Below are 13650 nucleotides of genomic sequence, written 5' to 3'. Positions count from 1 at the left end.
CAGCAAGGAGATGGGGCGGTAATTGCTCCAAACTTCTGAGTCCAGAGTTGTTTTTTTAGTAAGGCTTTAACCATAGCCCTTTTCCACAAAGGGGGGACCGTCCCTGAGGAAAAAGAGGCATTGATCAGGTCAAGGATTACTGGAGAAATAGTTTTAGAGGCCAAATTTAAGATGTTAGGAGGGGCAGGGTCAGTAGGGGAGCCAGATTTAAAACTACTCATGATGTCTAGCAACATGGACGGGTTAAGTGGAGGGATTTCCTCAATTAGGCCTTCTCTTCCTTTGTCCAAGTACTCCTGCTCTCCAGTCTGTAGTTGATATGATATTTGAGGGAAGGAGGAATAAATGGTTTGGATTTTACTGGAGAAGAAGTCTGCTATGGCGTTACATCGCGCAGAAGTATCTTCTGATGCAGTAGGGGAGAGGGGATGGTCAGTAAGCCCTTAGCAATGCCAAAGATTTTGCGAGGGGAATTTACAGCTGCTAGAATTCTCTCTTTGTAGTATAGAGTGTGGGGCAATTGGATTTCAGTTTTATAGGTTTTTATGGCCTCTCTATAATTCTGTTTATGACTGGCAGAGAAATCCTTCCTCCATTGCCTTTCAGCTCTCTTGCAAGTCTTCTTAAGTTCACGGAGTTTAGGGGAGAACCACGGATTACACTTGGTTTCTGCCTTGTTAAATGTTTTTTTGATAGGGAGGACTGAGTTCAGTGATGATTCCATCCAGTTGTTAAATTTATTCTACGCAGTGACAGGATCAGGGTCGGAGGTAGGTCTGGTGTTTTCCAGGGTCATTACCCATGGTTCAATAGGTAATTTAAACCATGTTAAATGTTAAATACTTGTAAAGCGCACAGCTGCCCCAGCACAGGGGCGTCCCGGCGCTGTATACCGCTGGGGAACCCATCCTGGCTTTCCCTATGAGATGGTCCCTCCTGGGTATCTCCAAGGTGAAGACAAGCATCCCCGGCGCTGATGGGGCCGTTAGTAGAGATTAAGCAAGCTATTGCCCAGAGTTGCTGAGTGGGGCCCATGGTTGGAGTAGGCACCGAGGCAAGAATTATCGAGTCTGCTGACCATGGCCCAAGACCCTGCCGCATCGGGAATCGAACCCTGGTCCCGGGCCGACCTCTGCTTCCGGGTCTGCCGCCTCTAACCAGTGAGCCACACCACTCCACAGTACGTGAGTAGTTCCAATTCCCATGGTTGCTGTGGAAGTAGCTTTCGGAATTCAAGTAAAAGGAATTAACAAATTGTCTGACCACGGCAGCCTAACAGGGTCTCTAACTAAAAGATTCATCAAATTGGAGAAAATGGGGTCCAGAAGGTGGCCTTTGGTATGGGTAGGGCCAGCTACTTTTTGTGTGAGTTGGAATACGGCTAGCTCATTAGTTAGGTCGCGTGCATCTGATTGTTTGAACGTTGTAGACAGCCAATGCTGTAATTAAGATCTATCTGGGTACACAATTGTAGGTATGTTTGAGTTCATATGTGTCTGTTGTGTGTTTTCTAAGATATGCCGTAAACTCAGGCACTTCTGGAAGAATCACCAATAGTGAATGTACAACCAGCTTGTCAGTTCTGAATGTTGAATGTAATGCTACCTCCTGGCTTTCTTTGATTCTTCCATGATGAGTTATTGTAAAATCCTCAGACGTCTAATAGTCTAATGTGTGTTCACCTTATTTCTTTCAGATGGAGATGATGACAAGCCCCCACTGCCGCCACGCTCAGCCTCTTCCAGTTTCTCCACCCCCATGAACTCAAATATGGGAACCAGTGGACAAGATGGGACGCTAGAAAGGTGAACTGTCTTAAAACACAGAATAGTCCTGAGATGGAAAAGCAGAAGGAGTTTTTTTTATGTTAGATCGTTTATTCATTTAAGGTGTGCCCTTTAACACCAATCTTATGCCCATTACATAGACACTTGCCACACCCAATCAGGCACATCATACAGAGATACCTCACAGGTCTGTATCTGCCATTAAACAATGCTTTGCGTAGGTGGAATAAAAGGTGCGTCACCCTGGTTCCTGGATTTAAGGAGGACTGACTAGGTGTAGTTAGTAGTGAGTATGGTGATGTTGGTAGCCCAAAGTCTGGTTGACAGTATCTTGTGCGGGTTGCAAGCTTGTGGAGTCCAACCATCCAGTGTTACTCTGTCAGTTCACACATCAGCCCCAGGTCTTGCGTAGAGGATTGATGCAGACGTTCATTTTCAGATGTTTCCTAAGGAGTAGATTTGTTTCTGTACAATAATCCATCATTTTATATTCATGAGTAAATTTTCCCATTAGTAAATAATATAATAGTGCATTCTAGTGGATGAGTACGTCCGCCGATGGAGTACATGAACCCCTACTGCTAGAGCTGATCACCAGTGCCGGGTGGTACCAAATGGGGAAAACAGAGAAGGCTTGGGTCTGGGTTCGAAACGCGTTTACAGTAGGGCAAAGGCGAATGACTCTTGTGTGTTAGATGGGAATTGGTCTAAAGAAATTTTGTTCCCAGTGATCAGACAACCATCATACGAATTGTATACCCCATTTGCCCTACATACAGGCAGGACCTTTGGAATTATTAATCATCCGCCTGTGATTTATCTGTTTAGTATGAACTGGATGTTTTAAGGAGATGTATAGGATACTCACAACTTCTGTGGCGTTTATGTTCTTTGTTACGTGTATCATATATGTGATTACGTTGTAATGTCTATATATATTTTTTGATGGTGTCATAAGTATGGTTTATTGACTGAAGTGTTATCTATCTTATGGCATTTATGAATGTTCTTTACATGTGCACTAAATGAGATAAAAATGATGTGAAATAAATCACAGTGCCCAAGACAGATTTTTAATGACACGCTTCAGGCTAAACCTATTACATCATAGTCTAGCGGTGCCGGCAGGTAACACAAAATCTACAGAGTTGAAGGGTCCGTGAGGCTGCGACCATCGCTCTCCGCAGGATACCCTTCACTTTGTTTTATTATGTCCCCACTATGCCCGCCCTAGGAAGCTATTTTTAAAAAGTATTTTAAAGAACGCTAGTTTTAAGCAGGCAAAGGTGGCCTTACTGTTTCTGAAACTGTCCACAGAGGTTTTAACACTTTTCTGTACTGTTAACTTTTTACGGTCTGCAATGAGACTCAGAAACACAAGAAGTGAGGGGTGAACACATATGGTTGCAGCACTGGCTTGTTAGCTTGTTAAAGGTCCTAGCAATTATTTGGGCAGGGGAGTGTATTTTTAAGTATAAAGGGATTCATTATTCGTGCATTTTATGTGGCCGAACGGATTTCATTTGTATTTGGCTCGTTTTTTTTGATAATGTAATGTTTGTCCTTTTTTATAAATTGTACTTTTATGGTATTGTGTTTTATGCCGAATAAAGTATATTGAATGATTGATTGAATCACATGAACTTAGAACTGTTTGTCTAGGCTCATACATTAGCAATCATTAATAATCTATCCGGTCAATATTTTGTTGTAGTGGTTAGTACCAAATGACATTGTTAAAGAAGCCACATGGACAATGAAACTAACTTCAGCAAAGCCAATTTAATGCATGCTGGTGCCAATGATATGACTTTCTTGACGTGACTATTATCACAGAGTCACATTCATTTTTTTATTCTTTATTTATTGATTTTGCAAAAAAAACAATAAACCAATCAAAATTAAATTAGAAAAAAAAAACAGTCGCAGTGTACATGCGTTTTGATCAAGTGACATTTCAGATATCAAGTTGCAGATCTGGGGAGTTATGCATTCAGGGGTACAATATGCCAATTAAGTGAATCATTATACAACAAAGTCTAGGCTAGCATTTCTTCCAACTGCTGGGTTGTCTAATGGGGACATCATGAGGACATTATTCTCTATACAGCATGTAGATCTCTTTTATCTAGCAAGTGCCAAGTATAGAAGCTAAAATGTGGGACCCAATGTACCCAGGTATCCCTAGTCGCGCGTTTCCTACTACCAGGAGCAATCTGAATTACAGGAGATATTCATTCTCTGCCAGCAATGTAGCTCTGATACAGGCTCAAGAAAATTCTAGGGCGGCTCTGAGGGGAGAGCAACTCGCTATATAGTTCGGATTGCGTGTTGCAGTACAACATATCTCTAGACCACTGTACTACTGTAGGAGGTGGCTCACGGGCCCAGTGCCTAGCAACTCCGCGCTTAGCCAACAGCAAGCCCATATCAACCAGTCGTCGTATTTTTTCCCGTACATGTTTAGAATAGCCAAGGAGAGCTAGCAAGGGGTCAGGCGTCAAAGACTCCCCTATGATATCGCTCAACTATTTAAATATTAGATTTTGTGGAAGTCATCTCGAAGTAGATTAACATCCACCGTTACAGCATCCATTTTAGGTTCATTAGGGGATATGGATCCCCGCAGCTCCTGTATGGCAGCCATAATTGTGCGCAGGGAAGGTTACCCGTCCTGCTGTGAATCCCCTCCCAGAGCCGCAGTCTCTGCCCCCTGGGCCAATGTCTCAGCCGCGGACATCTTCACAGTGTTCTTGTCCAGGTTGTTCTGTTGCGGGGCGCCTTATAGGGGCGGTCCGTCACAATTACAGGGACCTCCCACTCTCTCGCTCCCCCTCCTCGCTCTAACTTCCACGTTGGCCATTCTCCACCAGACACTTTCTCGCCCACGAGCCCTCTGTCGCCCAACTGACGCAGGCGTTAGGGCCTGCAACAGGCATAGGCTCCGGTCCGCCACGTGCCACTCAGGGATCTATAGGCGTCCCCCTGCCCGGGGGAGGTGGGGTCCTCCAACACTTCACCTGAGTCACTCCTTCCAGTTAGCCCCGTAAGCAAGAGCACACTGGCTTCACCCGGCAGGGAGCACCACACCAGCAGTGCAGAGCACCGCTGGATCTCCAAACACTGATTCCAGGGTGAGCCCAGTCCCAACTGTATCCTTCTGGCAAGCCAGCTTTCTGCCTCTCCCATCGGAGCATTGTCTACTCGCACTATCCAGTACCTCGTTGCTCTGGCACGCGGGCCACAGCACAGGGCCGCGGCCTGCAATGCAGCTGCTCAATTGCCTCACTGCAAGGTTCTTCCAGGACACTCTCCAGGGTCCGAGGGTCCCTGCCGCGGTTGCAGATAGGAGGGCAGGGCCCACTCGGCACTCCCATACCGGGGCTCCCGCCAACAGCCCTCCTCTGCACTGAACCCTGCCCCGGATGTTCAGCGTCCGCCGGGCCCTTTGTGGAGGGCCGACACACCGCCTAAACGTCTTGGGTCTGTCCCTGTAGCCGCGAACAGTTCTCGATCCTCGCGATCCTCTCTGGCAGTTCCTGCACCAGGTTGCAATGCTTTGGGCGGGCCACACAGAGCTCGCTCAGAAGGCAGCCATCTACCCCGGCTGCAATCCACTCCCCTCCATTCATTGTTTTGTACTTTAGCCACATGTTGTGCAATACCTGAGTTCTGAAGCTCTATTGACTTCCTTTCTTGTTATATATTGTCCCACATCTATGGTTTTCTAATTTTTTTGATTTAATACATTTATAATAATCCGTATGAAATTCAAAAACATAGCTATCATTATATATATATATGTATTATTGCTTTATATGCCTTTTTTGAAAGGGGCCACTGTTCCTGTAGAAATTACTTGTACGCTAGGTCTCTTTTTGACTTCTTGGATTCCCTTTTCTCTTTAAAATGTATTGACAGATGCTTCACTCTTGGGATGCGGCAGCCATCTGAAAGAGGTGGAGATCAAAGGACTTTGGTCTTCAGCAGAATCCAGACTGCACATCAACCTGTTGGAGCTCCAAGCGATCCGATTGGCATTGAAAGCCTTTCTACCCCCCATCCAGGGAAGGCTATTGCAAGTGTTCACGGATAACCTCACTGCCATGTAGTACGGCAACAAGCAGGGCTGGGTGTGTTCATGTACCCTTTGTCAAGAGGCCCTGTGACCCTGGACATGGCTGGAATAGCAGGGCAAATGACTGGTGGTTGAACATCTGGCAGGCACACTTAAAGCCAGAGTGGACAAACCCAGGCCGAAGAGGCCTAACGGATCACAAATGGCATCTCCAGCCGTAGGTGATGCAAGGTCTCTTTCATCAGTAGGGAGAAACTTGGTTAGATCTGTTCACCACTGCTGAGAACACACAATGTCAGCAGTTCTGCACGCTGGAGTTTCCACAGCGGCTCTCGCTCGGAGACGCTTTTCATCTCAAGTGGAGCTCAGGCCTCCTATATGCCTTTCCACCCATGCCACTCCTGCCCAGAGTTTGCAAGAAGATCTCGAACGCCCGGGCCCAAATCATCCTTGTGGCTCTCGACTGGGCATGGAGAATTTGGCATCCAGAGCTGTTCCTGAACCAACTCTTTGCCTTCTTGAATGGAGATTCAGCGGTGACAGTTAGCAGCTTTCGACCTGCCTCTCGAAGTCTGTATTGTTATCTTGGCAGCCTGATGTCTCTCTAACCAAGACAGTTTATGCCTGCCGTTGGGGACAATTTGTGACATGGTGTACAGAAAGACAGATCAATCACCTTCCTGTCCCACCCCACTCCCCCACACCCCCTTTCTCTTGCCCAGGAGGGCTCTGCTCTGGGCACTCTAAAGCCCTATTTCTCTGCTATTTTTCCTTTTTTGCAGTTGCCTAACCAGCCATCCCTCTTCATATTCCTCATTGTAATTTGATTTTTTAAAGGTGTGCAACATTTGTTCCCACCTTCTCCTTTCATTATGCCCCAGTGAGACCTCAAGCTCATCCTCACTTTTCCTATGCGCTCTCCCTTTGATCTTTTGCACAATTGTCAGCTCAGGCTGCTTACCATCAAAGCGGTGTTTCTTGTGGCTATAACATATGCCCAAGATGGTCAGTGAGCTTCAGACTTTATCATCCAAGCCTCCCTGCTTCAGCACCTACCCAGACAAACTGGTGCTTCGTACGAGAACTTCCTTTCCACTGAAAGTGGTCACTCCTTTCACGTAGGTCAATCCATCAATGTCTACTTTTTAAGCCCTGCCAAGTCCCTCCAAGCCAGAGGAATGACTTCATTGGCTGGACCCAAAGAGAACATAGTCTTTCTACTTTTGACCGCACACAAGAGTTTTGGGTGGCTGACCAACTCTTCGTGGGGAATGTGAGAGTGAAGAAAGGACAGGCCGTGCAGAAGCAGACCATCTCCAGATGCTATGCATTGGCTAAGAAGCAACCCCCAGAGGATTTGCGTGCTCACTCCACCAGAGCGAAAGCTGTGACCACTGTGATCGCACGCGGAGTTCTGGTCCTGGGAATCTGCAAGGCAGCAACGTGGGCCTCCTTTAACACATTCCAAAGCACTACTGCCTGGACAGTCAGGTTCATCGAGATGGCCATTTTGCCCATTTGGTCCTGCAGGACTTCCTTGTATGAAATCGGTCCGCAGACCCACCTCTGGGGATAGTATTGCCTGGTTATCTATTCTAAGGTAAGAAATCTCTGTCTAGAATTCTCTATCAGATGAACAAATTACCCTTCATCGGTAACGGTGTATCCGGTGGAGATTCTATTTAGCTGTATATTCTTTACCGACCCTTTCCCCTGTTCTACGAACTGTATTTCATTTAACATTGAAGAGATCCTTCAGACCTCACTTTGGCATACTAGTTATTCCACCTCAGTTTGGCTCTGCGCTTCTGGTGTAGAAAAACATCGCGTATGTCACTTCTGGCGAAGACGGCGCCACGTGAATCCAAACACCACCACTTTTACCAGCACGCATGGGGATTGAACAAAAAATTCCATATCCAGTCTAACGCCTTGGGAACATTCTAAGGTAAGCAATCTGCGGCTAGATGGAGTCTCTATCAGATAAGGTGTTACCGAAGGTAAATAAATTGTTCTTTTCGTCACACTTTGATATTTTTGAAAGGAGTAGACTTGACTCTAGTCTCTATTCTAGTGGTCAAATTACTGTAAAAAGAAAACGTGAAATGTGTCTGGGCATCAAGGAGTTAAAAGTAACCTAAATATTAATTAATTGCTGTTGGAAATTCATGTTACTGACTGAATGGTTTTCCTTTCAGCACCACCAATGGCTTGAGCACTGTATCTCATGAGTACTTGAAGGGGAACTATGCTCTCGATCTTGATGCTGTCAAGTCCGGTGCCACAAGCCTACCCCATCTCAACAAGACGCTGGTCACATCATGCAAGAGACTACACTGGTAAGACTGGCCTCTTTCTACTCGTACCTCAAGTTTTAGTTTATTTGATTTAGTTCCCAGCTGAGAACAACAAATTTCATACAGAACAATTGCTATTAATATTCACATAAAACAAACAATACATATTTAAAAAAGATTAAAAAACATTTAAACAGGTTATGGCATACAAATTCATCTGGGGGAGAGTTAAAAAGGGTGATCAGATTATGCACAGATGCGCTGTAGTATCTAATTTGTATTGGTTTTATATAGCGGCTTCTTGCATCAACCAGTATCGGGTTTGGGCATACCGACAGCACATGCGTCATCTCTTGCACACCACCATTGCACTCATACCTCACTGATGAAAGGAGCCTTTGCCCATTGAAAGAAAAATGAAGGGACACTGAAGTCAGCAAGCCTTCTGTCCAGTTCCACTGGAAGCACCATACTCTTTTCCAGTCCATATAAATGGGTTCCAGCTGCTAAGTAGATGTTTTGATTGGGTTTAATGGCATTCCTTTGTTGGGAAGAGTGTTTGATTTTAGCTGCTTTGTTCACTGTGTATGATCTAGTCCGTAATTCATGGTCCGTTGCAGAAAGAGCAAATGGTGCAATTTGTATGGATAAGTTTACACAAGGGCGGAGAAATTTGGAGTTCCAGCTAATATGCCTGTCATTCGAATGGTCAAACACAACAGAGTATAAGTAAGTACAGTGAAGATGTAAGGCTTGTTAGGGTTTTCTTTAAAATGCAGACATAAATAATTTTTTGTCAACAATACAGTATCAAAAAGAAAATGTTAACACCCTAGTTATAGAATTAGCACTCAATAGAGAAACCTCTGTTCGTAAAACATATCACCTGGTGTTCTTAGGGAATTTTTAAACTTCTTTTTTTGTTGAATCAATCTACTATTATGTGCATACAGTGTCCGACACAATTCTGCATTACAAAAAAGCAAAAACGTATTTGTCCAACATTTAACAAACAACTTCCATCCTCAAAAAGAACTATATACCACCTAGATCCACTTAAAGTACCAAAACGGGGGAATAACAGTGAACAAAGACATCAGGTATAAATCCGAAATGTTTCGTACTCACATGGGAACCAACTTCCCTAAATCTCCCCCTCACTTCCCCCAGAATGCAAGTTCCCAAGTTCAAAGAACCTCACCTGGCTGCAGAGGCCCAACAGCTTTACTTATGAACAGCTTAGTATGTGTAAACCGTTACTATTTACCCTCGAAATCTACCCTCACCTCTTAACAGTGAAGTACCCATTACTTGTCCTTATCACTTGCTTACAGAATCTTTTCCTCTTGAAGGAAGTCAAGGAATAAGTGCAGATGGTCGGTCGAGGGTGTTCCCAGGTGCAGAGCGGGTGCCAAGCGTTGCGGGCGGTGTGCCATTGTCGCCTCCACCCCCCTCCCGAGACCTATGGGGTGTGGATCTTTTACCTAACAAACTATACAGGTTCCTCTCAATTTTGAGGTAAATCCCACAACTTGTTGGTTTGTTTTTTGCACCGATTTATTTTTACACTACATTTTAACTTTCACGTCCTCTGGTAGGGTGGGCCTTAGCGCACCCACACCGCCGAAGTACATTCCCCATGGTCCTGAAGAAACCCCAGTAAACTACACATAACGGGCAGAAACATGTCGACCCCACTTTGAGTGGAAATACCCAAAACATTATTTGGTCATTTCCCACACATACTTTTAACCTTGTCAGGTTGACCACTGAATAAAGTTTTTGCGTGGTACACTACCTTGACATTTTTAAACTCACATTTTTTCACATCACTGTCACGAAAAAACCAGCTCTGCAGTATTCTGGCGTTGTAGCACACTAGGGAGGCATTCGGCTTCTCCTTGTGGGCCCGATGATGAAGCATGTCACCACCCAGGGTGGTGAGTGAGGGCTTCCTTATAAATTCCAATGTGATTTATTAAGGTTCACTTATTCTCTGTATTTGTGCTCACATACTTTCTACATGCGACACTCTTTTGTTGTTTGACTTAGACCTTTTTCTTGCAACCCTGTCTCTGTTCTTGCAAACAGAGCAGCCTCCACCGTACCCCCTGTGTTTCTTAGAGTTGGGGGGTTCATGTGCGTTATTGTTATGCATAGCATAGACAGCAGTATCACTGTTCTTCGTTAGTTCACAAAGGGGAAGTAGTATCTCCTCAACTACTAACAGCTGCTTCTCCAGAGGGATTGAATACAGGAGACCCATAATCTTCAGTTGGTCCCCTTGTCAAGAGACTTCGGTCTTGCATCAGACCTCAACGTTTTGTGCAACACAGTTTTTCAATCAACCATCTCATCTCAGGCCTTCTCTGTCACAATTTGTTAAGTGTTCCAGGCCATTCCAAGCTTCCGAAGAGGATACTGTTCTTTCCACAGCTATCAGTCTCTCAAAGAAGGATCCAATGTTCAGCTTGATTCTTTCACATATTGTTCTATGGCTTCTGAGAGCTCCGTCAAATTGGAATGTACAGTGTTCATGGATTTCAGAAGTAGTCGCTCCCCTTCCAGTAGCAAGCTCTAAGGAGGAGCCTCCTGTTATTCATTTCACTAGCTTCTCATCATTGAGGTATGTGGCTTGAAGAAGTTGTCAAAGAACCTTTCCTTTATTCTCTATCCTAAATTTGGTGCAATTTCAAGTTGTTACGGTCAGGAATATCCTCTGCGCTTGAATCCCCCACTTGATGCCCAAGAGAATCTCAGGAAAACGTGCTTCGGATCTTCTGCAGGGCACGGCCCTGAGCCCCTTGACATAGATGTAGCCACTAAAAAACCCCTTCACCTAAGTGGGCCACACCACCTTCCTTGAAGGTAAAAAAGACCACCCTACACTGTCTTCTCCCGCCTGTTTGTGTGCCGAATGAATGAAAGAGTACAGTTACACCACATGCTCATTACCAACTATCAGTCTCTTGGCAAATGACAGTGCTAAAGCTTTCTTTTGCAGCAACTCCAGATGGTGTTGTTCCCCTTAACCCTGACACTCACAGCATTCATCGGTGCCACTGGGTGTAGCCAGGCCTGCCTCCTCTTAATCTCCACACCAGCACACATGGTGGCCAGAGGGGAAGAGAGGCACTAGTTTAGGAAAACCCACTTCCCCTCAAGAGTCAGCCCAGGATAAGCGCACAGTTAGCTAGACAGTGTGGCGATTGAAGTCCAGGATCAAGAGCCCCAAACATTGCTGGTCAACTTGGAGTTTCCTAGGAATAGCTACACAAAGCATTTTTTTAATGAGGCGCTGACATATTTTATGCATTTTGTCGAGGGACTAAACACGTTCAAAGAAAAGCAAGAAGAAAATTTGCCCTATAGTCTATGTAAAATGCCTAAATGTATTACGGCAGGTAAATATACAAGCTTTATTGTTATTCAGCTAGATTGTATCACACACCCAGAATTCAGAATAAGCAATTGGCACTGAGTCCATTGTGGTGAATAAGTAGTTGGATATGCACGTATGTGTTAGGATTCACCTAGATTATTCAATACAATATTTATGAGTCTTCCCAGCACTTAAATAAAAAAAATATTTAATTGAGTTATCCAATTTCATACAGCAAAACATAGACCTTTACAGCACAGAAGAGCATAGCACGTTCCATAGGCTTACATACATCTGAATGTCATGCTAAGAACGGTATCTACAGCAGTGCAAAGGAGTACATTTACATGTGGTAACGAATGAGCACAGAATTCCACCAATCATGTTCTGGCTCCGCCATTTTCAACAGGGTGTGCAGGGTATCTAGCGTGGGGGGCTCCTGCTGGAATCCTGACTTCATGTTTCAGCCTAATATATAAAAATACCTCCAGCGCAGTGACATTTTCCCCATTTTGAAGCGCCTGTCGATCTTTAATCGTACACTCCTGGTAGAGGTCACCCCAGGTATGAAGGCTTCTTTTCCGGAGCATTTCTTGGCACACAGCCTCATGGGTGACCGGTGCTAGGGGATGGTACGGGAGGGGCAAAATCAGGGAATATAGCACAGGTGTACGCGCTATCCTAACTAAGCGATCCCATGCTAGGTTGATACTGGTCACTGTGTGATGGGCAACCCCCTCTCCAGGGACACGTGTTGCTAGGAAGGAGGCTTGGGGTGTGGGCGCCATGTATCCCTGCTCTATGACCAGATGTGGCATAAATGGTGGTCGATGGAGCCAATATATCAGATAGTGGGCTTGGGCGCTAAGGAAGTACAGTTCCATGTCCGGGGCCTCGAAGCTGCCGCTAGAGAATGGTTGTGTCAGTCTGCCATCCCACCCGAGACTGTTTCCCACCCCATGCCAGCTTAATTAGCAGCGACCAGAGGGTATGAAAAAAGGGCGTTCCGGATAATAGGGTATGTTAAGAAATAAGTATAATAGTTTGGGTAGGAGAATCATCTTCATCAATGCAACTCCTGCTAATGAGAGTGGCAGCGTGATCCAGCGAGCAACCCAGTTAGTAATCGTTTCAATGGTTGTGCCATAGTTTGCACGGATTATTTCCTCTCCGTCTCTTGTTATTTCCACACCTAAGTATTTTATTTCCGATTCGAACCACCTTAGTGGGCATTCTAGGGAAAATTTGGTGGTGTTGGGAATGAGGGGAAATATCTGCGATTTACCCAAGTTAATGTTTATCCCTGATAGGGTGCCAGAGCGAATAAACTCCCGGAGGATAGGGTTGAGGCTAGTGTGGGGTTCACGGAGGTAGAGGCTAATGTCAGCTTATAATGAGACTAATATTTGGTTGTGAGGGGTATTGTTTTGCATATTCCCTATGGTGCTGCCGGAGTTTGGCCGCAAGAGCTTCATTTGCCAAGGCACAAAGTAGTGGAGAAAGAGGGCACCCCTAGCGAGTGCCTCTCGAGATAGGGAACGGAGAGGAATATAGGCCATTAATCTGTGCAGTGGCCCCCGGCTGAGAATAGAGTAGTCTTATCCACGCTAAAAAGGGTTCGGGGAGGCCCAATCTACCCAGTATAGTGAACATGTAGTCCCATTCCATGGAATCGAAGGCTTTTGTGGCATCTAAAAAAAATTCCAGCCGCCGAGATTTCTGGATCAATATCGTGCACTAGCACGAATATGGTCCGCAAATTATGTGAAGTTGCCCTCCCAGGTATGAAGCCTGCCTGATCTGGCAGTACCAGTCCCTCCATCAACAATGTCAGTCTATTTGCGATAACTTTAGCCAGTATTTTGGTGTCACAATTAATCAGGGACAAGGGTCTATAAGCCTCACATGTGGTGGCGTCCTTGCTCAGCTTGAACAAGGTAATGATCACCACTGGCCGCATTATCATAGGGAGGACACCATTTTCCGTGGCCTCTTCATAGACTTGTTTAAGGATTGGGACTATCTGATCAATATAGCATTTGTAGAAGTCTGCAGGCAGCTCGTCAGGGCCTGGGGCTTTGCCACACATTATGGCAGCTCGTATTT

General features: G+C 45.2%; 1 protein-coding gene across 3 annotated transcripts in view; it reads left to right on the top strand.

Moving 5' to 3' along the window:
- Nucleotides 1-13650, top strand: part of INPPL1 (inositol polyphosphate phosphatase like 1) — a 755507-nt gene that overhangs the window by 375026 nt on the left and 366831 nt on the right. For all 3 annotated transcript variants that reach the window (XM_078658619.1, XM_078658620.1, XM_078658621.1), the window contains 2 exons: nucleotides 1697-1805; nucleotides 8064-8204. In XM_078658619.1, coding sequence (XP_078514745.1) covers nucleotides 1697-1805; nucleotides 8064-8204 — 250 coding nt within the window. The remainder of the gene's footprint in view (nucleotides 1-1696; nucleotides 1806-8063; nucleotides 8205-13650) is intronic.

Source organism: Lissotriton helveticus, chromosome 8 (assembly GCF_964261635.1).
Source record: "Lissotriton helveticus chromosome 8, aLisHel1.1, whole genome shotgun sequence".
Taxonomy (NCBI): Eukaryota; Metazoa; Chordata; class Amphibia; order Caudata; family Salamandridae; genus Lissotriton; species Lissotriton helveticus.
Note: the sequence above shows the minus strand (reverse complement) of the source record. Positions and strands in the feature narration are given on the sequence as shown.